The following is a 21,678-nucleotide window of genomic DNA, read 5'->3' as shown; positions in this document are numbered from 1 at the left end:
AAATCAATACTTTTGAAAAACCTTTTATCTTTTCATTTAATTTCCCTGCTGTAAAAAAAAGTGTATTTTACAATGTTCATAATAAATAATACATATAATCTGATATTGTAAATATTTATTTTTTTTAAGTTAAAAAAATATTTAATTTAGTAATGCAAAGTGTATATTTATTTATATTTATCTGTTTTTTTGAGTAAAAAAAATTATTAAACATCTATTTTCCTGATTAAAAAAAAAAAGTAATTGTATTTAAATCCCAATCATTATCTACAAAAACAGAAATAGAGAAAATAGTAATAGATAATAAATAATTATTATCTACAAACAAGTCAATGATAATTAAAAGTTAAAATATGGAAACTTTTTGTTTCACTCTGTTTTTATTATTTCATCCTGCAAGTTAAATCATCACTAGGTTATGAAGTGTTATCCGCCGCTGATAAGGTGCCAATAAGCAAAGAAACAGTCATCTGGTGGAGGAAAGGAGGGTAGTGCCACATTACAAATAAGTGGTGTGATGTGCACTTCCTTAAAAATGTTATGAAGTACAATGATTTCTACTGTGTCATGCAAAAGCATCTCAGTTGTGATTTCCTCTCTTAAACAGAGAGTGCAGGTTCCAATAAACATTGCTGCATTTCAAACCAAGAAACAATATAATCAAGTATTATTTTTGTAACAGACTAAATAAATAAAATGACAAGTATAACTCATAATATTAAAGAATAAACAATATATACAAATAAATACAATACATTAAAAAGAAAACCAATCATCCTTTCAGCACAAAACATTTTCTTTGTTTATTTCTTCAAGATAGTATGAGATCTGTCATTATTCTTTATGCCAGTTAAAACACAATATTAGATTATAAAACAAAAGCCGGCCAGGCTAGCCGGGTGGGTAAAGTGCCTGCCTGGCAACCCAAAGGTCGCAGATTCGAATCCCAAGCTTTAACTTGGGCTTGGATCAGAGTACTGCAAAAACCTTGGGAGGTACATTATGGCCACAGAAGCCGATGTGCCAACAACTAACTAAAACAAAAAAAATAATAATAATAAATAAATAAATAAAACAAAAGATATCTGTAAAAACTTAGTGAGGTCAATTATGCTACAGTCATTATACCAAAGGTCTTTCATAGACAGGAAATATATCCATCTAAAGATACTCTTTGCCATTATAAAAATTTTTTTTTCCCCCTTTCCTTTCTTTTTTTGTTTCTCCTTTCTAAAAATCTATGCTGGACACAGCCAATTTCTTTTCTTCTTGGAATTATAATAATAAATAATAAACAAAATTATACATCACAGTACGTGTATTCTGCTTACTTTTAAAACAGAATTTCTCTTCTTGAGTGCCTACGTACATGGTCTTGGCATCACAACTATAAAATCAAAATTCAAAAAAAAATCTCTACCAAGTGCACTCCAAATTTCTTTCATTTTCTATCTGCAATCATTTTCTCAATGTTTGAAAGCAATATTACTGGGTATGTGCTCTTTAACTATTAATAACACTTTCCAGATGGATCACACATTCCTCTAACAGTCAAAAAAAGGCACTGGTGTTAGTTTAATCATAACAGTAAAAATGTAGCATGCCACACAAAAAAGGCCCCTTATTAATAAAACTAATTTACAGTAAAGCTCATAACTTACAGTAGAAAGTTATAAATATAAGGCTTCTACTAGTTATAAACTTTATCAAGAAATGTTCAAGAAACAGAGATTCAAATCAGTTTTTCCTCTATTTACGTTAAATTTAATTTTTAATAAACAAAAACAGAACAGAATTCTTGTTTATTAGTCCATGGGCTTTCACAGCAGCATTACTGTGGCAAATAATGCTACTGAAAGAGAAGTGCTACTAATTTATAATGTAGCATTTAGGAAACTAGTGGTAGCCTTACAATTTCAGAGATCTAGGTCTTTGAAAAGGCTTTTGCCTTTTCAAAGACACAGATCTCGGTCTATAAAAATATTTTGTCTATAAAAAATGGATACAGTCCTATTATAGATATGATTATTATCTACAGAGAAGCTAACAGCAATTAATAACTTAAATTCGGAATCATGAAAAATGTTAACATATACACTGATGACTGATTTCTAAGAACGAGTAAAGCAGACAAAATAGTTGCAGCAAATTCTTCATATTTGTTTTCTGTCTCCTTTTCTTGCTCAAAATTTAGCGCTATTCAAAGTTTTGGGAAAGTTTGTTTGTTTTTTTCATTCATGCCATCAACAAACAATTAACTCAACACAAAGCACATTTCAATTTAAATGTTTGTCACGTAATACTCACACCGCATCAAGAAACCTCAAGGAGAGAAAAGGTGAGCTGAATATTTCTCTTTGTGTGAAAGGCACAAAGAGAAATATTTTTTGGAAGTTAAACTCAAATAAATATGGAAATTTGGAACATAATATCTGAACAAAAAGTTGCTATTTTGTTCAACGTAAACCACATTGTTAGTGGCATATCAAAAAATCAAACTTTTAGGCATAAAAGGAATTTAAACAGATTGTAAAAATATTTAGAGAATATTTTATCAAGCTGTAATAAATTAATAGCTTAAGATTGATAGCCACCCTAGAATGTTTAATGGTTATAAATTTAAACCTGATCAAACTTTTTATGTGAAGAATACATGTGTATCTGTTACTTATGTATAAGTTTCATATCATCAATTTGATTTTTACTTATCATATGCTGTTATTCAAACAGATTAAAAAACAAACATTTCAGAGAACTCCTAAGATGTGACTTACAGGAAGAATGTCAGTTCTTCATCCTATTTCATTTGGGAACCCAAAACTCAGAATGTGATAACTGAGTCTGTATATTACAAAAAAACAATGTTAAGGTTCAATTATTACTGCTGCCTTCTTGATATCCATTGCATAAATTAAAAAATAGTTTACACTTAGTATACGATAAATTTCTGTGGTTATTAAGTAGTTTATTTTGATATAACTTGAGAAATAACAATTGTACTGCATTCCAAATTTCTGTCTAGACTCTTTAGAAAAAGAGTCTAGGAGCATGGGCATTTGACTCATGGACACTATCCATGAGTCAAAATAAAGTAATTAATATCATTTCAATTGAATAACACCACCAGTAGGTTAATCTATTATTCATTAACAGGATCCCTCAATCATTTTCAATCAGAAGTTTTTCTTCCAAGCACCGTTTGGCTGCACATTTAGATTTGATACATTCATTCACCACTCAGCACAAGATCACTGACTGAGGCTAACTGTTATCTGATGCTGTGATGGAACCAAAAAGTTATGAAACCAGTCACCATTGAGTGTTTAATAATTAATAGATTCACTTCCAGGGTGTTGTTATCTGATTAAAACAATATCAGTTATTTTAGGTCAACTAGTAGTGAAAAATGTAATCATTTCTAAAGAGCCTAAGCCCAAGCTATATCACTGTCACAGAAGGGGTATCATGGCCCCTCCAAAGCATAAACAAAAATTTGGAACATCAGTGTGAGCATTATTTCTCAAACTATTTCAAAACTTATGTTGAAATAGTATCCCACTTCTTTATAACCTTATTACTTACTCAGAAACAAATTATTAATTAGTCTATTTATTATTATTCATTATCTGTTGTACTCACCTGTGTTTTGCTTTCACTTTGATTTGGATATGGTTTGGTCTTATTGTGTTCTGTAACACATGCCTCAACATTAATCCCATTGAACATATGGATACCAAAACAGTTGGTATCCATATGTTCAATAGTTTTTTTGAAAATTCTTTTGCTTTACTTATTATTATTATTATCTATATGGTAGAAGGAAGACTGAGGCTTATGCTGCACCAGCCAAAAAAAAAAAAAAAAAAATTTCCCAAGTTACCCTGAGAGTGAGAGTGAGAGAGAGAGAGAGAGAGAGAGAGAGAGAGAGAGAGGAATCACCAAGAAAGAGAAGAATGAAGATATCCAGCTCAGGACCCTTGGTGTGCCAAGCCCATACTCACCAGTTATTGTTTGTTATTTAGGAGCATTAGCAACTAAGGTCATATTGCTCCGGGGATATGCGGTGGTCATTCCCTGACCTTTCCACATCCTCCATATTTGGTGGTCATAGGCTCAAACCCCGGTCTAATCAAGAAGCGTGTGCTACGCATTGCTGCTCTTGCCCACCTGGCTACGGAGGCACACATACACATACTCACCAGATGTGAGCCCCTGGGGTGATTCATCTGTCTTATTAATTTTCTACTTCATTATGCTCAATATTTTTTGAAAATTTCCCTTAGTGGAATCCTGTTTAAAAAAGGTCTTTCACTTCTCTTATTCAAATTTCATACTTCTGTCATATATTGTCTTGTGTATTGTAATATCATCTTGCAATCCTTTAAAATGGGATATTTTTTAACTTTACAGGGTTCAAAAGCTTAGAGTGAACCAACCAACCAACCAACCAACCAGTGTTGTGTAGGTTGTTGTTGTGGTGGTGGTGTTTTCTCATGCAAGGGCAACTTAGGCCATACTGCACCTCCCAAATCAATTGACTTTACATACAGGAACTGCTTGTACAGCAGTTACGTGTTGTGTAGGAGGAAGACTCTTAAAAAGTTTATTATTGCAGTTTTTGCTTTTGCATCATAGCAATTATGCGATTACTCTTGCCTTCTGTCAAATGACTCAGCATTACTTTAGCATTAGCATAGGATGCAAGAAAGCAAGCTTATGCAGCATCAGCCAAAAAAAAAAAAAAAAAAAAAAAAAAACACTTCCACTTCACCCCTCCGTTCGTTCGAAATACCTATCCAGCTGAGCCTTAAATTTATTTAGGCTATCAACTTCCACAACAAGGGATGGAAGTCTGTTCCACCAACCAACTACCCACTGGCTAAAGGCAAATTTCCGCACATCTATCCTACATCTGTCTTTCCTCAATTTGAATTTATGCCCTCTAAGGTGATTATTCTGAGCAAGAGGAAGAATTCCATCAGCATTGAGCATGCTCAAACCATTCAAGGCTTTATACATCTCTATCAGATCACCTCGCCGGTGCCTAGTCTCCAGACACTGTAATTTACAAAACTTAAGCCTTTGTTCCATTCACTAATCTTGTTGCCCTTCTTTGTACTCATTCCAGCACCTCTACATCCTTCTTGAAATGAGGCCTCCAGACCTGTATACAGTACTCAAGGTGTGGCCTGACCATTGCCTTATAAATGGGAATAGTCATCTCCTTATCCCTGCTAGAAAAATTCCTGTATCATTGACAAGACACCATGAGCTACTCTTGCAGCCCATCTGCACTGCTCAGAGAACTTCATATCTGCTTGCACAATTACCCACAGGTCCTTTTCATTCTCTACCACTGTCAGTGTAGTACCACAGAGTTGATACGTTGCTCTGGGGTTGCTGTTTCCCATATGTAGTACTTTACATTTATCAATGTTAAACTTCACTTGCCACCTCTCAGCCCATCTGCTCAACTTTTCCAGATCCTGTTGCAGCAGCATAGCGTCAGTAGTGTCCTTAACAACCCTGCCAACCTTTGTATCGTCTGCAAACTTGGACATTAAGCTTGATATACCATCATCAATATTATTTATAAATACAGAAAACAATAATGGACCCAACACTGAACCCTGAGGGACTCCACTAATAACATTAGTCCACGATGAGCAGTGTCCATTGATTACCACTCTCTGTCTTCTCCCCCTGAACCATCCCTTTATCCATAGCAGCAATTTGCCTCCAATGCCACACTGCTCCAATTTGTGCAGCAGTCTTCCATGTGCAACAGTATCAAAAGCATTTCTAAGATCCAAATATATAATATCAAAGTTATTCCCTGCATCCAGTTCTTTTGTGACTGCATCATAGTATCCAATCAAATTGGTCAGGCAAGACTTTCCCTTAACAAAACCATGCTGTGTCCGAGCTATAACTGAAGTCTTGTCTAGATGATCCTGCAGTGCTTCTTTAACCAGTGCCTCCATTAAATTTCCTGCAACAGAAGTTAAACTCACAGGTCTATAATTACTTGTGTCAGCCTTTGATCCTCCTTTGTGTTGGAGTCACATTTGCACATCTCCAGTCTATGGATACCTCCCCTAAGTCCAAGGAAACTCTCATAATTATGGCTAAGGTTTTGCTTTCTTCCTTTGCTGCCTCCTTTAATATAACTGGATAGATCCCATCCAACCCAGGTGCATTTCTTGTGTTTATCTATAACAATTTCTCCTCCACTTTATCTCAGTTATCACAAGATTATCTAGCTTACTGCCAGAGTTGAATACACCTCTGGCATTCCCCTTGCTGAATAACTCCTCATGTGTGAATGTCGATGCAAAATATTCATTTAGTTTGTTAGCTACCTGAGCAGGATCATCAACAGTTGAACCATCGATATCAAGTGGACCAATCTGATTCATCCCCTTCCTTCTAGAGTTTATATAATAAAGGTTATTTGCTGTTTTTCTTTGCATCCTTTGCCAAAGATTTCTCGTAATCTGCCTTCGCCTGCCTAACCTCCTTTGTAACTTGCTTACAGATCAACTTATATCTATCATAGGCTTCTGTGTCACATGTTAATTTATATGTATCCCAATGCATTTTTCTTCTCTGCCATATGTCTCATTAGTTCATCTGACATCCATTTAAGCCTAAATCTTGAACAATATTTATTAGTTGGTATGTAAAGCCTAGTAGCTTCCAAGATAAATTCTTTGAATGCTTCCTATTTTGAATTTGCTGTTGGTAACATCATCAGTTGGTCCCACTGTATAGAATTTAAATACTGTTTCAGACCATCGTAGTTGCCTTTACGAAAGCAAAAACCCTTCCCTTTACCCCGATGGTATTTACCTTTGAGTAAATCCCACTTCAGCACACTGTAATCACTGCCACCTAGTGGTTCCTTTATCTACAGATTCTTAATGCATGAGAATCACTAATGATAATCAAATCAAGAGTATTACTCCCACTAGTTGCCTCCCAAACATGTTGATGTAGAACACAATCATCCAATAAATCCACAAAAGCCTTGCTAGTGTGTGAGTGACCAACCCACAAATTCCAGTCAATAACTGGGAAATTAAAATCCCCCATTATAAGACTCTCTGATTTACTGGCCCACTCTATTTCCTCTGTAGAGTTTCTTATTATACTCATCAGAGTTATTAGGCCTATAGCACACTCCTACTCTCAATCTTGATCTCTCAATGCTTATGTCACACCAAACTGACTCGACACTGCACTGTCCAGCGATGTCGACTAGCTTCACTTCCTTGGATTTTGTCTGTTTCTTAACTAATAGCATAACCCCTCCTCCATTCCTATCCTGTCTATCCTTTCTGCAAATTCCAGTTCTGCATTCCTTATATCTGTGTGACACCACGTCTCTGATATCTCAACAATATCTGCCTTTGATGCTTTGAGCAATACCTCAAATTCATCAAATTTATTTACCAAACTCCTAGCATTGGTATACATGCAAGTATACATGCACCTGTTCCTATTCTAGTAACCCTAACACAACCCATGTGTTTACTTGTACCGTAATGACTCCCAGCAGTCTCTGAAATATCCTGCATCTTGTTTTCCAGGCTTCTGTTCATTCCAATAGAAGCAGTGTAAGATTCACTTTCACCTCTGCACAGTGGCTACTGTTAATCTATTAGTCCTTGTATCCCCCCAAGCTAGCTGTTTTCTGACCTACCTAACACTGCCTTGATAGCATCAGCAAATATTCTTGCACCCTTTCTATTTAAGTGTATCCCATCCCTGTAGAAGCAGTCTCTCCTGTTAACAAGTACATACCAGGCTGAAAAAAATTCTACCCCTTGAGCCTTGCACAATCTTTGCAGGGCCGAATTGATCGACAAAGCTCTCATCATATACTCCCTCCAATCGTGTCTGGGCAGAATTTCAGACACTTTCAAATTCAACCCTAATTCACGACTTTTTTCAACAGTGACCTGTTTCTTAACTAATCAGTTAAGAGACCGGCAGAATTACTTGTTAAGTAATTCTGCCGGTCTCCTACTCTTAATATCATTAGTGCCAACATGTACAACTATATCACCTTTTGTGCCCTTAAAAGATGATATCTGCTCTACAATGTCATCAACCTTTGTCCCTGGCAGACATACCCTGGTCCTGTTCCACCTATCCTTTTTACATCCTTTAGCATGGTCCCCGTTTCCCTGACAATAGAGTCACCAATAACTACTAGTTCCTGTAGGACCAGCACATTCTGCCTTGGGGGTTGCCGCTGTGTTGCATGATGGCCAAGTGCAAGCTCTGGCGTTGATGGGGGCAGCTGAGGGCTTGATGGGCCCCTCAATTCAGATCCTTCGAGGGCATCCACCCTGTCCTTCAAGCTCTCATATAGGCCCTTAACAATGCTGAGTTTTCGCCTGATTTCCTTACACTCCTTACATCATGCACACACAAAGACATCCCCCGTGGCAATATCATGTCCTGTACCTGATTGCTCCACAAACATCATGCAAGCAGTGCATTTTAAAAGGCTGTGATGCAGAGGGTAACTCCCCCCCCCAGTTCTCCCCTGAGCGACAGCACTCCCATTAGCTTGAGCCTTTTGCTTTGCTGCTCCAGTCTGAGTCATGATTTCGATTTAATTTCAATAAAATTTCAATTTCAGTACAAAATTATAACCCTAAACTTGTATCCCAACACAGTTATAACGCTATATATATTTTTCAGTATCAAGTATTATCTACGAGTTCCGTTTATATAACTTCCGTATCAAGTTATGTATTAATTAATTATGTTACATATGTATCTAAGTCGTTATATGTATTTAGTTAAAAGTACAATTTAATTGACAACAAAGTTTAACAAAATTAATAGGTTTTACTGATTAATTGACAATATTATATTATAAACTGTACTATACTAAGCTTACGCTATCTAGTTCGGGATATAACGTGTCGTATAACAATGGCGGCAAGTTACGAACGGTAAATCTACGAACACTTAAGTATTAATTAACTTCCAAATCTCACTGTCTCAATTCAGAATAAACTAAGGATCCTGACTAGGTCTATAAGCTACTTATAGAAAATAATTTGATGTAACGATTGGTCTCAATTCAGAATAAACTAAGGATCCTGACTAGGTCTATAAGCTACTTATAGAAAATAATTTGATGTAACGATTGGTCAATAAATCGGCTAAAAAACTTCTCGTTCAGCGGAGCCGCAACTTGTAACACGTGGATTTGATACCCTTACCGATACTTTTATGCAATTAAAGGCCGAGTAAAGAATAAATACACCAGATTAATCAGAAAATCACAAAATAATGCTATACTAATAAATTAAAATCAAAAGTTTTAGAAAAACAATAATTTTGAATCAATAAATAAGAAAATCCACTTAGCGGCTTGGAACACGTATGACTCCCACTAGCCTCGTCAGCAGACTTTTTACTTAATCCTTCAAATGTGAAGGAAGGTAGAATTTTACCACATGTTAATCCTAAGTATTATTATTTATTCTTTCTCCTCCATCTTCATTTCCTTATTTTCTTTTCTTTTGCCTCCCTTCTCCACTTTTAACTTCTTCATTTTCATGTCTTTATTTTGCCCATTATCCTCTCTCCCTCCCTCCCTCCATCTGACACTACACTTGATTTTTAACAGAATTTGATTGAGGGAATGCAGATTTCAGTTCACACTCAAGTTGCTTAGATTGCATAGTCACCCTTCAAAAAAGTAGAAGGCTGGTTCAATACGCTGACTACTCAGACTAAAAATCTGAAAGATAATTTTCACAAGGCTAAGTAAGTTGATTAAGTCTGAATGAAAAATTCTCCAGCTTTTCTTCCAACACAAACACACTAAATAAAAAACATCCAGCTGATGTCCAATGAAAATCACTAACTGAAGATAAGCACAAGAATGGACTACCAACAAGAGGACAGAATTCTTATTGGTAAAACTGATTATCTGTTTTGCTATACAAATATTTTGATTACTATTTTTATTTAGGATGTGTTTTTTTTTTAATGGATACCTGATTTTATCAGGTATATTCTGATATATTTTGTGGAGTTCTGTCTTCAGAACTCCACAAAATATATCTATAATTAAATGACATAAAAATAGGATCTAAAAATTATTACACATATACTCACTCATAAGTATTTAGCCAAGTAAGTAAAGTAATAACTTCATTCCCCACAAGTCCATTATCAACAACATCTTGCAGCTGAAACAAAAATCAAATTAGGCAATAATAAAACCAAAAACAATTACATAAATGTTTTTTTAGTGAAAAGACTACTTTGAAAATGTATAATCATTAATGAATACAATTATTCTAAGAATGACAAAATTCGCATCAGAATATAAAGTGATTATAAAGTTTTAAGCCTGTATCCCTCAAAGTACTTTTTGGAAAGAGCTGAAATTGCAGAATATTCTTATACTAGGCACGAGCTTGAAATACTTGACATTAGATTTTTACACAGTTCATATTTATGCCACCAGATGCAGGATCATTACCATCAAACAAATATACAAATTGAGACAAAAATGACAAAAATTACCTCTTCAAATAGAATAAAACAAAAAAAACTTACATAGTATATTTAGTCAAATAAACAAACAGTTCAGTTGAATTAATAACATTTGAAATTAATAATGCTAAAACTGCAGCACATTACATATTTAGGTTACTACTACTGTTAAATTTATTAATAAAAAAACTAAATTAACAAACCAGCCAAATTAATTAAATTAAGCAATCAAAACCTACTTTCACTACAGAAAGAGCCCTCAGTCCTTTGTGAGGCTGGTGCAAGCTGCTGACTATGTTATGCATATTCAGCAGCTTGCTAAAGAAATCCATCCCCAAAGACAAAAGCAGAGTCCATATTACAGAAATGAAATTAAACTGTTACCACCACTTTATCCACTAGTGAAGTTAAAATTAAGCTACTGAAGTTAATGAAAAAAATTTAACTCAGCAGAAATACTATACTTTAGAAAAGTTAAAGATTGAATTTACAAAATATTGTTGAAATTAATTTCACAAAAATTCTGCAATAAAATTTACATAATTAGTGAAATAAATTTAAAAATTACAGGAATTAAATTTGCACAAATTTTAAACAAACATTTTGTCTATCAGACACTTGATGTCAATCCCTTTCAGTTAAGCTGCCAGAGCCAACTTAAAACACATCTGCTCTCTTCATTTGCCTAACCATATCTCCCAACTTCGACTCCCTACTTATATCTCGAGGAATTAGCATCGAACAACATTGACTACAAAATTGCATTTTTGTTTTGACAAAACTTTAGTTTTAATTTATTTTAATCATTTTGTAGTTATCATTGTTTGACACAAAACCCTCGATCTATAAGCTTACTTCCTTGTCTCACTTACCACTGTTAATAATAACTTCTTGAAGTTCTTACTTTTTTCAATTTCTGTTTATTTTGCATTTCCTTCCAACTTGTTATGAGCATTGCTTTTTTAGCTCTGGAGGATACAGTACCTCCAATGTCTGTTGCTTGGCTGCTTTACAAACCCTTATTCATATGGCAATATTTCACTGATGATCCCAAGAAAAATCACTACAATTTTCAAATATGAATGTACTCAAGAAAAAAAAAAAAAAGAAAGTCCCTGCTTAGTTCATCAACAGAGACAAATGCAATTTTGCATTTGCAAACAGACAACATACTACTACTTTAAAAAAAACAAACAGAAGTGATACGTACATGTTTCGAAAGACATTCATGATATATTTTCACAAACTCATCCACAATGTGGTAGGAAGGCGGGAAACAAGGCACACAAGCTGTCTGCAAAAAATATAATAAAAAAAAAACTTTTTGAAACAATTTGCTCATAATTCACAATCAAGGGGCACACAATTTCTGATCTAATTTTTAACTATAAAGAGCTAAATCAAAAAAAGACACACAGCTAAATCAAAAAAAGACACACAGCTAAATCAAAAAAAGACACACAGCTAAATCAAAAAAAATCACACAGCTAAATCAAAAAGTTGCACACAGCTATAAAAGTTCTACAAATTTTAGACAAATTAACATAATTCTAAACTAATAAAATACTTTTTAAAAGAAACTCCATCCCTGAAAAACCCCAATAATGGAGTAACTTTAGCATATCCCACACCATATCATCTTTAGATTGGTTGTTTAAAGGTTTGATAACACAAGGTCATCTAAAGCCAAGATGTATCTTATTTAAGTACCTATGTGTATCCCATAATTTCTTCTTTTATGTTTTGTTAAAGTGGATTTGTAGTGAATTTTAAATGAGGACATTCTAGCAGTATATGTTTCACTTAAAATCAAACTTGACATGATAGACATATAGGAGGATTTCATTGCTGACAGGTGATGGTGGGTAAGATGAGTGACTGATTCTCAGTCTTGCAAGCAATACTTCTGTGTTTTTGTCTGTTACTGTAAATCCGTATTTTCAGACTACATTTTATTTCAGACAGTCTGTTGTAGATCTGATTTCTCCATAACTTGGTCCATTCAGCTTCATTCACTCTTTTTATAAGTGATCCATAGTCAGTGTAGGGGACAGCAGTTGCTAAACATCTGTGTTTCTGATTTAGCAGCTATATAAGCAAGGATATATAAGCATATCCTTGCCCAGAATTCTTGAATGTCCCAGTATTCAACAAAGCATTTCTATGAATTATTTTTGGCAGCCATTGATAAGCATACAAAGTTACTGAAGGCAAGAATAATAAGAAGGATATCAGCCCTGTATAGCTGAAATTGCACAAAACAACACTGAAAAGAGCTAAATCAAAAAAAAGTCACAGAGCTAAATCTCACTGAGAGAATGATTGTGGAAAGTAGCAGTTTGTAACTACTTCCTTCAATGCAAGTTAAATAGCACAAAGTTCTGCAGGAAACATACTGCATGCAAGTGGAAGGGATTTTATTATTATTTAAGGTGGGAAATATAGAAGCTGCACCCACACCATATCATCTAAGACCTACATACAAGTAGGTCTTAGAACTGTACATGAAGCCAATAAGATTCCCAATGTGTTCGGAAATAAGATTATCGTGTAACTGTTGAATATTAAGTGATGGAGAAGATATTTATTGACCAATTTAAAAAGTAGAGATCAACATATCTGACTTTTGGCATCATGCCCCATGGTGGTACCAGTATCCTTATATTTTCTTGAATTTTACTAAGGTTAATGTTCCATTTTTAGCAATATATATACCAGCAGGATTAGGTTCATTGAACTTAGACTGATGAGCCAAAACATTATGACCACCTACCTAAAATGATGTCAGTCCTCCACATGTAGCCAAAACAGCTCGTACCTGACGAGGCATGGACGCTACAATATTTCTAAATGTGTCTTGTGGTATCTGGTACCAACACATAACCAGCGATTTAACTTCTGTAAGATCCATGGTTGAGACGCCACAGATCGGAGTTGCTGTTTGGAGAATTTGGAAGCCAGGGCAATACCTGGAAGTTTTCCTCATGTTCCGCAAACCAGTCTCGAACAATCCAGGTGGTGTGGCATGGCGCATTATCCTGTTGAAAGACAGCACTGCCAGAGGGGAAGACCGTTGCCATGAAAGGGTGTACCTGGTGAGCAATGATGTTTAGGTAGGTGGTAGACAGAGTGCCCGGCACATTGATGACTGGACCGGGTATCCCAGCAGAACATCACCACCACCGGCTTGTTTTCATCCCACAATGCATCTAGGCGCCATCACTTCCCCAGGTTAACGACGCACGTACCTGGCCATCCACATGGTGCAACAGGAAACATGATTCATCGGACCAGATGACCTTCTTCCAATCACTCAAGGTCCAGTTTTGACGCTTGCGTGCCCATTGTAGGCACTGTCACCGATGTGACAAAATTTGATTGGATTCGAAATCCATTCACATTATCCCTAGAAATTCCAGCATTACATTTATCAATGAAAGAAAACAAACAGCTGTTAGATTTAAGAAATTATCGCACCCTTCAAGTACAAATTAAAAAAATCAAGTTATCCGAATTTTTGTTAATGGCAAGAAAGGAGTTAATTCAATTGGAGAAAAGCAATTGGCACTTTTTTTTTTTCCTTCTTCCATTTGCTATCACCTATTTGTGTGAACATATTTCTTGTTGATGGTGACTATCAAGAATTCAAAAAATCATCATTAAAAAGTCTGGATCAGGAGTTAAGCGTAACAATTGCAAGAATAAAACCTTATATAAAAATGTTATGTTCACAGAAGCAAGCTCAAGTTTCTCATTAAAAAAATTTGAAAAGATTTTATTTTGAAGTTTTGTATGAATTTAGTATTAAATATTTAATATCTTCCATAGTATTTATATTTTACTTTTCTTATCATAATTACATATAATATAATACAAATGTAATACATTTTTTCACAAAGTCCTTATGGACTTATGAACACTCCAAAACCTGTTCCAGTTTATCTCTGTGTGCCGTACAAAGATTATAAGTTCCAAAGTGTGCCCTGGCACGAAAAAGGTTGGGAAACACTGATGTAAACAATATGTTGATGAAACTGAACCTAGCACATTGGCTGAGATTCGGTTGATGCATCTGATGAATAAGATACAGAAATTAGATACTTTTTATTTTATTTTATGTTTAATTATTGTATAAAATGTGTTTTTAGTCTCTATTATTATTGATGGCATAAAATGGTTTCTTGTTTCAATTATTATTAACCTCATGGTTACTTTATTTATTTGACGAAATATTATCATTAATATGTTAATATATTAATTATTAATTAGATAGTATGAATCAGAGCTGTAATACTCAATACGTTCTACGTTGATATTAATATTTGTAAAATAATAAGAGGAGTTTACCTCAGTATAGTACGTAGAACACTTCCATATGATACTCTCCAGAAATTAAAACGAAAAAAATGTAAGTTTTCGATTTTTTCGTTTTAATTTCTGGAGAGTATCATACTAAAGTGTTCTATTTACAAATATTAATTATTAATATGTGCATGCACGTGTAAGTTTGAATTTTCATGCTCCTAATGGTTTTCTGAACTGGAAAATGGAAGTGACTATTAGTTTCATGTTCATATTTTATGACCATAATGTTTTTTTTTTTATTTTATTATTTTCGGCAGAACTAATAAAAGTTTTGTTTTGTTGAAAATAAAATATATATATAAAAAAAAAAAAGATTTCTAAATTTTTCATTAAAAAATTAAAAATCACATTTAATGAGTACTGCATTCCATAGTAAAAGATTACATACTGATGTACTTCAAACAGAATTAAAAAAAAAAAAAAAAAAAAATTCCAGAAGTAAAAAACAAAGTTGGGCACTGGACAGGTGCTGTGAGACTATGATCATTACAAATAGGAGCACAATTGCTGCTAAGTTACAGTGAATCCAATGTTATTCTGCATACTTCTTTGTATAGGTGGAATCTTCATAACAGATAGAAGATGAAACAGCATCAAAAGTTTTGGCTAATACATGTGCAATGTCAATAGGAAAGGATAGCACTTTTCCTTTCCTTTGTAAAATTAGGAATGAGATTTGCTGGCATTTTCCATTAAGTATACATATTTCATTCCAGCTTATTCTGGTATCAGTATTACTGCAAATAGTGAAGATAAATTTAATCCAAACATCCTGTTTTGCTTTTCTTTAAACTCATCCAACTTCAGCTTTAAGCCATTTGTAATTTATAGGGTTCTCGGTGTATCTTGTAAAAATTTACTCTCGGCTTTGTTTAGTTTCATTTTGCCAAAAAAAAAAACAATCCCTTGTCCACCAACCATTATATCAGCAATTCGTTATGTCCAACTTCAGTATTGCATTAAAGGCAACCACAAATGTGTTCCACTTATACATGGTGAACCCTGTTCCACAGCAGTCGTAAGGATTAGGCTATTATCAAAGTGGGCTAGATCAGAGAACTTCTCTCAGTTGGCTTTGTGAAAATTACAGGTAGTTCGTTGATGATAGTGATATTCCACACCTGCATGCATTTTACAAATTATAAGAAAATGGTTGCTGTTGTGAGGATCAGATAGCATTTTCCTTTCAAAATTAGGGTAGATGGATAGTGATATGTATGGACAGGTCTCCTGCAGAGCTAGCTCCTATAGGGAGATGAACATGTGTGTCTGTGTGTACACCTATGTTTAGTAATGCTAGCGCAGTTACCAAGTAGTGATTTGATTATTTGCCCTCTGTGATCCATAATCAGGGATGTCCACATCCCAGATTATGTATGCATAAAGTCACCTAGAAGAGATATAAGGGGTGAGAATTTGATTTTTTAAGCTCTCATGTTCTGTGATGGAGTACTGCATGTCTGGACTAATCTAAAGATAATGCCTAGATTAATTTGAACAGCTACAGCTTCTAGAAAGGTGCAAAGCTGGACAAGGTGAGATGGTACTTATGTAAGCAATAAAATTGCAATGCCTTCCATCACCAAAGTTTCATGGCGTCTGTCATGTCTGTACAGTATACATTCAGAGAACTGGGGTGTGGGAGAGGGGTATACAATTTGTAATCTATATGTTTCTGCAGAAAGATGCACGTGATGATCTAATACATCATTGTGATGTATTAGATCTTAAGTTCATCTAGATAAAGGGATGGTTGAGGGGGAGAAGACAGAGAGTGGTAATCAATGGACACTGCTCTTCGTGGACTAATGTTATTAGTGGAGTCCCTCAGGGTTCATTGTTGTTTTCTGTATTTATAAATGATATTGATGATGGTATATCAGGCTTATTGTCCAAGTTTGCAGATGATACGAAGGTTGGCAGGGTTGTTAATGACACTAATGACAGAATGCTGCTGCAACAGGATCTAGAAAAGTTGAGCAGATGGGCTGAGAGGTGGAAAATGAAGTTTAACATTGACAAATGTAAAGTATTACATATGGGAAGCTTGTTTGTTTGTTTGTTTGTTGTTGGGTTTTATTGCCGCATTAGCAACTAAGGCTATAATGCGCCAGCATGGGAAGCAGTAATCACAGAGTAACATATCTACTCTGTGGTACCACACTGGTAGAGAATGAAAAGGACCTGGGGGTAATTGTGCAGGCAGATATCAGGTTTTCTGAGCAGTGCAGACAGTTTGCAAGAGTAGCTCATGGTGTCTTGTCAATAATATACAGGAATTTTTCTAGCAGGGATAAGAAGGTGATTATCCCCTTGTATAAGGCAATGGTCAGGCCACACCTTGAGTACTGTATACAGGTCTGGAGGCCTCATTTTAAGAAGGATAAAAAGCTGTTGGAACAAGTACAGAGAAGGGCAACAAAATTAGTGAATGGAACAAAGGGTTGCTCTTACAAAGAAAGGCTTAAGTTTTGCAAATTAACGGTGTCTGGAGACTAGGCACCTGCGAGGTGATCTGATTGAGGTGTATAAAGCCTTCAATGGTTTGAGCATGCTCAATGCTGATGGAATTCTTCCTCTTGCTCAGAATAATCACCTGAGAGGGCACAAATTCAAACTGAGGAAAGATGTTTGTAGGATAGATGTGCAGAAGTTTGCCATTAGCCAGCGGGTGGATGATTGCTGGAACAAACTTCCATCTGTCATTGTAGAAGTTGATAGCTTAAATAGATTCAAGGCAGAACTTGACAAACATCTGGAGCAAGTGGATGGGTGAAATAAGGAGGGGGTTTTTTTTTTTTTTTTTTTTTGGCTGATGTTATATACGCTTGCTTTCTTGCATCATGTACCTTTGCTAATGCTAATGCTAGATTGCTTCTTCTGCCTCTACAATTCCACTGAATTATTTCTTGCATTATTTGGCTTTAGTTTGGAGGACTGGCCTGATTTTTGTTTTTCCTCAGTCCTGCTTGTGTTTGTCATGTTTCAATAATATTGGATGACCAAAGTCCATTTCATAGGCTGCATGAAGAGCTGGTATCCTTATTATCTGATTTCAGATCAATATCAATATGGATATTGATATTTCAGATCAATATCCATATTGATGTTGGCCAGAAGTCAGATAAGATGATCAAATAATCTGGTTGGTGCATAGCAGAGTCTCCTCTACAGATGACCATGATTTGTAAATATTGTCAGGTGGTTTGATACTAGCAGACTCAGTGTCTGCTGTTTTTGCAAGCATTCATTTTGAAAGGATAAGAGCCCACTGAGTAGGTGAAATTTTAGGTGAATTATTATTGTTTTTATTTTTTTTGCATCAAAATGGCTTTAGTGTATTTTCCTGCATTGGTATATGACTTTGGGGACATTATGGCTAATTTCTGTTAGCATGCTTCTTGACATATTACATTTTCTTCTACCTCCCATTTTATAATTTCATTACTAAGTTTCCAGGACTAGCAAACTTTGGAATATGCTGGGGAAGCACCATGATAATGAGAATATTTTGGTGTAGCGACATTGCATTCAGTTTGAGTGGTCCTTAGACACACATAAGGGACAGACAGCCACCACACCTAGACATGCCGTTGGAGAGTGATCGTACTTTGGAAATTTAAAATATCAAATTAATTTGAGATATATGGGCAAATGTTACATGAAAGGTAGCCTCTTTTAGCTGAGAGATCAGAATTATTAAATGAGAGAATAACATTTCTTGTGGGGAAAAGTAAAAATATCATCTTTCTTGGTCATGATTAATTTATTTATACTTATACATAAAACAACTAATAAAATAAAATTTTAACTTACTTTGGTCCTGTGGAGTCATTGCTTGAGTACGTATTTACTTCACTGATATTTTATGTGACAATGGCATAATGGGGCGACATTAATGTGCGGTTCCTGGTTGAGGGTCATTGGGTTCTGAGGGATCCTGTCCCTTCTTTGTCAAGAATTGAAATATTGACGTCTGGCGTGACTTTCTACTTCTTTCTTCCAAGATGTTATAGTAGGGATTCAACATCATGTTGCCACCTCTTTGAATGCCATGGCTACGTTCCCAATCAGGATCATTATTACAAAGTTCATCAAATGCACTATGAATTTTGGCAAGAGCATTCTGAATAAGTTTTGTTTTTAATGTTCCGATTGGCTCCAACTCTTCCTTTCCATTTGGTGTGTCGGTCTCATGTTGTTGAAGTTGCACAATCAGTTCCTCCAAATCCTCCCTCAAAAATGGTTCACCATGACTCTCCAGCAACTGGTCAACATCATCTGGATCAACGTTGTCAATGCCAACATCCTTAGCCATGCGAGAAACATCTTTAGCCACTTCCGAAACTGGCTCAATCCTTACAAAATCAATCACTGCTTCAGGCCACAATTTACGACAGACAACATTCAAGCAGGACTGTGACACTTCCTCACAGGCAGAATCAATTTGTGATGGCATTCAGGATGTTATACGACTTCCAGTAGTCCCTCACAGTTATATCAGACTGCACAGCCTCAACAATTCCTTTGAAAGTTGTACGCAAATAATACAGATTATAAAGGTCGCAATTACGCCCTGGTCCATCAGTTGCAAAAGTGAAGTTGTGTTGAGAAGCAAATACACAACCTCAACTTCCAAATGGTCATTGTGGATTTCTTGGAGGTTGGCTGGGTGTCCTGTGGCATTGTCCAGCACCAACATGACTTTGGGAGGCAAGCCATTTGCTGCACAAAACTGAGCAACCTCTGGACAAAAGTAAGAGGTGTACCATTCGCTAAAAATTGTCTGACCCACCCATGCCTTTTTGTTAGAGTGCCAAAACACAGGAAGTCATGTCTTCACCATGCCCTTCATTACATGAGGTGTCGCTGAATGGTACACCAACATCGGTTTGAGTTTAAATGTTCCCGATGCATTGCCACCCAGAAGCAATGTCAATAGATCTTTTGCAACCTTGAAACCAGGGGAAGACCTCTCCTCACAGGCGATGTACATCCTACTTGGCAATTTTTTCCAATAAAGACCCATTTCATCCACGTTAAAAACTAAATCAGGGTGGTAGTTGCCTTCGTCTAATAAGCATTTAAATTTGGAAGGGTACTCTTCCGCTACTGCAACATCAGCACTAGCAGCTTCACCAGACACTTTCTTTCACATTGTGAATTTTAGAAAGGTTTTTAAATGGATGAAACTACCCTTTTTCTGGCTGTAAATGTTTCAATGCTACCAGACTTCTCATGTATTTCATCAAATAACAACTTCGCCTTGTCCAGAATTACCGTCTGTGTAACAGGAACATTATTTTGGTTCATATCGTCAACCCACAACACTAACAATTTTTCCATTTTTTCCATTGTCTCACTGTGTGAATAAGTTGTTCTGGAGAATGACACACTTGTTATCTGTGTGTGTGTGTGCATGCTTTATTTTATCAACATTGTTCATAATCATTGATACAGCAGAAGGCACACTAAACTCAATGCCTTACACACATCCGACCAATGCTCACCAGACTCCATGCGACGAATCACATCCATTCTCTCCTTAATTGTTAGTGTTTTACACTCTATTTTGGCCCCCCTGGCACAGACACTGCCCTATTCTTAGAGCCCATGATTACACAAAAATTATTATTATTATTATTAATGAGAAATAGCATTATATTTTTCATTAACAATTGAGAGAAAATTCACAACGAAACCAACATGGTGTACTGAGCGTAAACTCTTCGCGTCGCTATCATTCCACCCACAATGCACCACAAAAAACAAAAGAAACGCCTAGTGCATGTTTGAACTCACTGGTGTTGCTGCAATATGTTACTGAGTTGCGAATTTTTTATTATGTTCAATTTTTTTAGGTAATATTTTGAAACAGTTGTTAATGTTAAAAGTCGTAAAATGGACCTTCGTAAAACGGGACCTACCTGTTCATTTATATATATTCTAATCGTATAAAAAATAAGTAATATGCTATAATGCCATTCACTGTGATTCTATCATTATATTTTTTAAGAAAATAAACACATATTACTTGATACCTTCCGAAGGTTTTGTGGACCCTCTGGAACTGGTCTACTGATCCCCAAGGGATCCGCAGACACCAGTTTGGGAAATGTTGGTCTACACAATCTTGCATTACTTCTTTAACCAGCAACTGCATTTTACCAGTGACTCCCTGGAACAGAAGTTAACCTAACAGGTGTGCAATTTTTCATGTCACCCTTTGATCCCACCCCTCCTTAGTGAAATGGAGATACATTTGCATATCTCCAGTTTGCAAGGATCATCCCTGAATCAAAAGATGCTCTCATAATTATGACTAAGGATTTGCTTACTTCCTTCGATGCCTCCCTTAATACAATTGGATAGATCCATCCACCCCAGGTGGGTGCCTTTCTTATGTTTAACTTCAACAATTTCTCTTCCACATTTCTCTCTCCACACAGGCAAAAAGAGCAGAAAAACCTGTTGTGGTTCTCTCTATAAGTATGCAATTTATATACATACTACAAGGGGCAATCAATAAGTATTTACAATCAGTGCTAGAAATATTTCAGTTAGGGATCTGATATTATGTATATATTTTCCTTTTTCTTTTCTTAACCATATCCCCGTCCGTTGGGGTATGTACCAGCCCCAACTGGGTTCAGCAAGTTAATTCTATAATTTTTACTCTAATTACAGAGCTGAAACTCGCTATAGTTGGAGCCAGAACTGTTTTCTTGAATTTTCCCACTTAAATTTTCAAAACCTTCTATTGAATTTCACGCAAATGAC

General features: G+C 35.5%; 1 protein-coding gene across 1 annotated transcript in view; it reads right to left on the bottom strand.

The window, feature by feature from the left end:
- The window catches only part of Sec6 (Exocyst complex component Sec6), a 347,920-nt gene that overhangs the window by 210,714 nt on the left and 115,528 nt on the right, over window positions 1-21,678 (bottom strand). The window contains exons 9-10 of the mRNA XM_090388448.1: window positions 11,744-11,827; window positions 10,150-10,223 (exon numbers count right to left, since the gene is read on the bottom strand). Of these exons, the coding sequence (XP_090244574.1) occupies window positions 10,150-10,223; window positions 11,744-11,827 (158 nt within the window). The remainder of the gene's footprint in view (window positions 1-10,149; window positions 10,224-11,743; window positions 11,828-21,678) is intronic.

The sequence above is a fragment of the Mastigoproctus giganteus genome, chromosome 14 (genome assembly GCF_048544385.1).
Source record: "Mastigoproctus giganteus isolate SK-2022 chromosome 14, ASM4854438v1, whole genome shotgun sequence".
In the NCBI taxonomy this organism is placed as follows: domain Eukaryota; kingdom Metazoa; phylum Arthropoda; class Arachnida; order Uropygi; family Thelyphonidae; genus Mastigoproctus; species Mastigoproctus giganteus.
The sequence above is the reverse complement of the archived record's forward strand: the minus strand, read 5'-3'. Positions and strand labels throughout refer to the sequence as shown.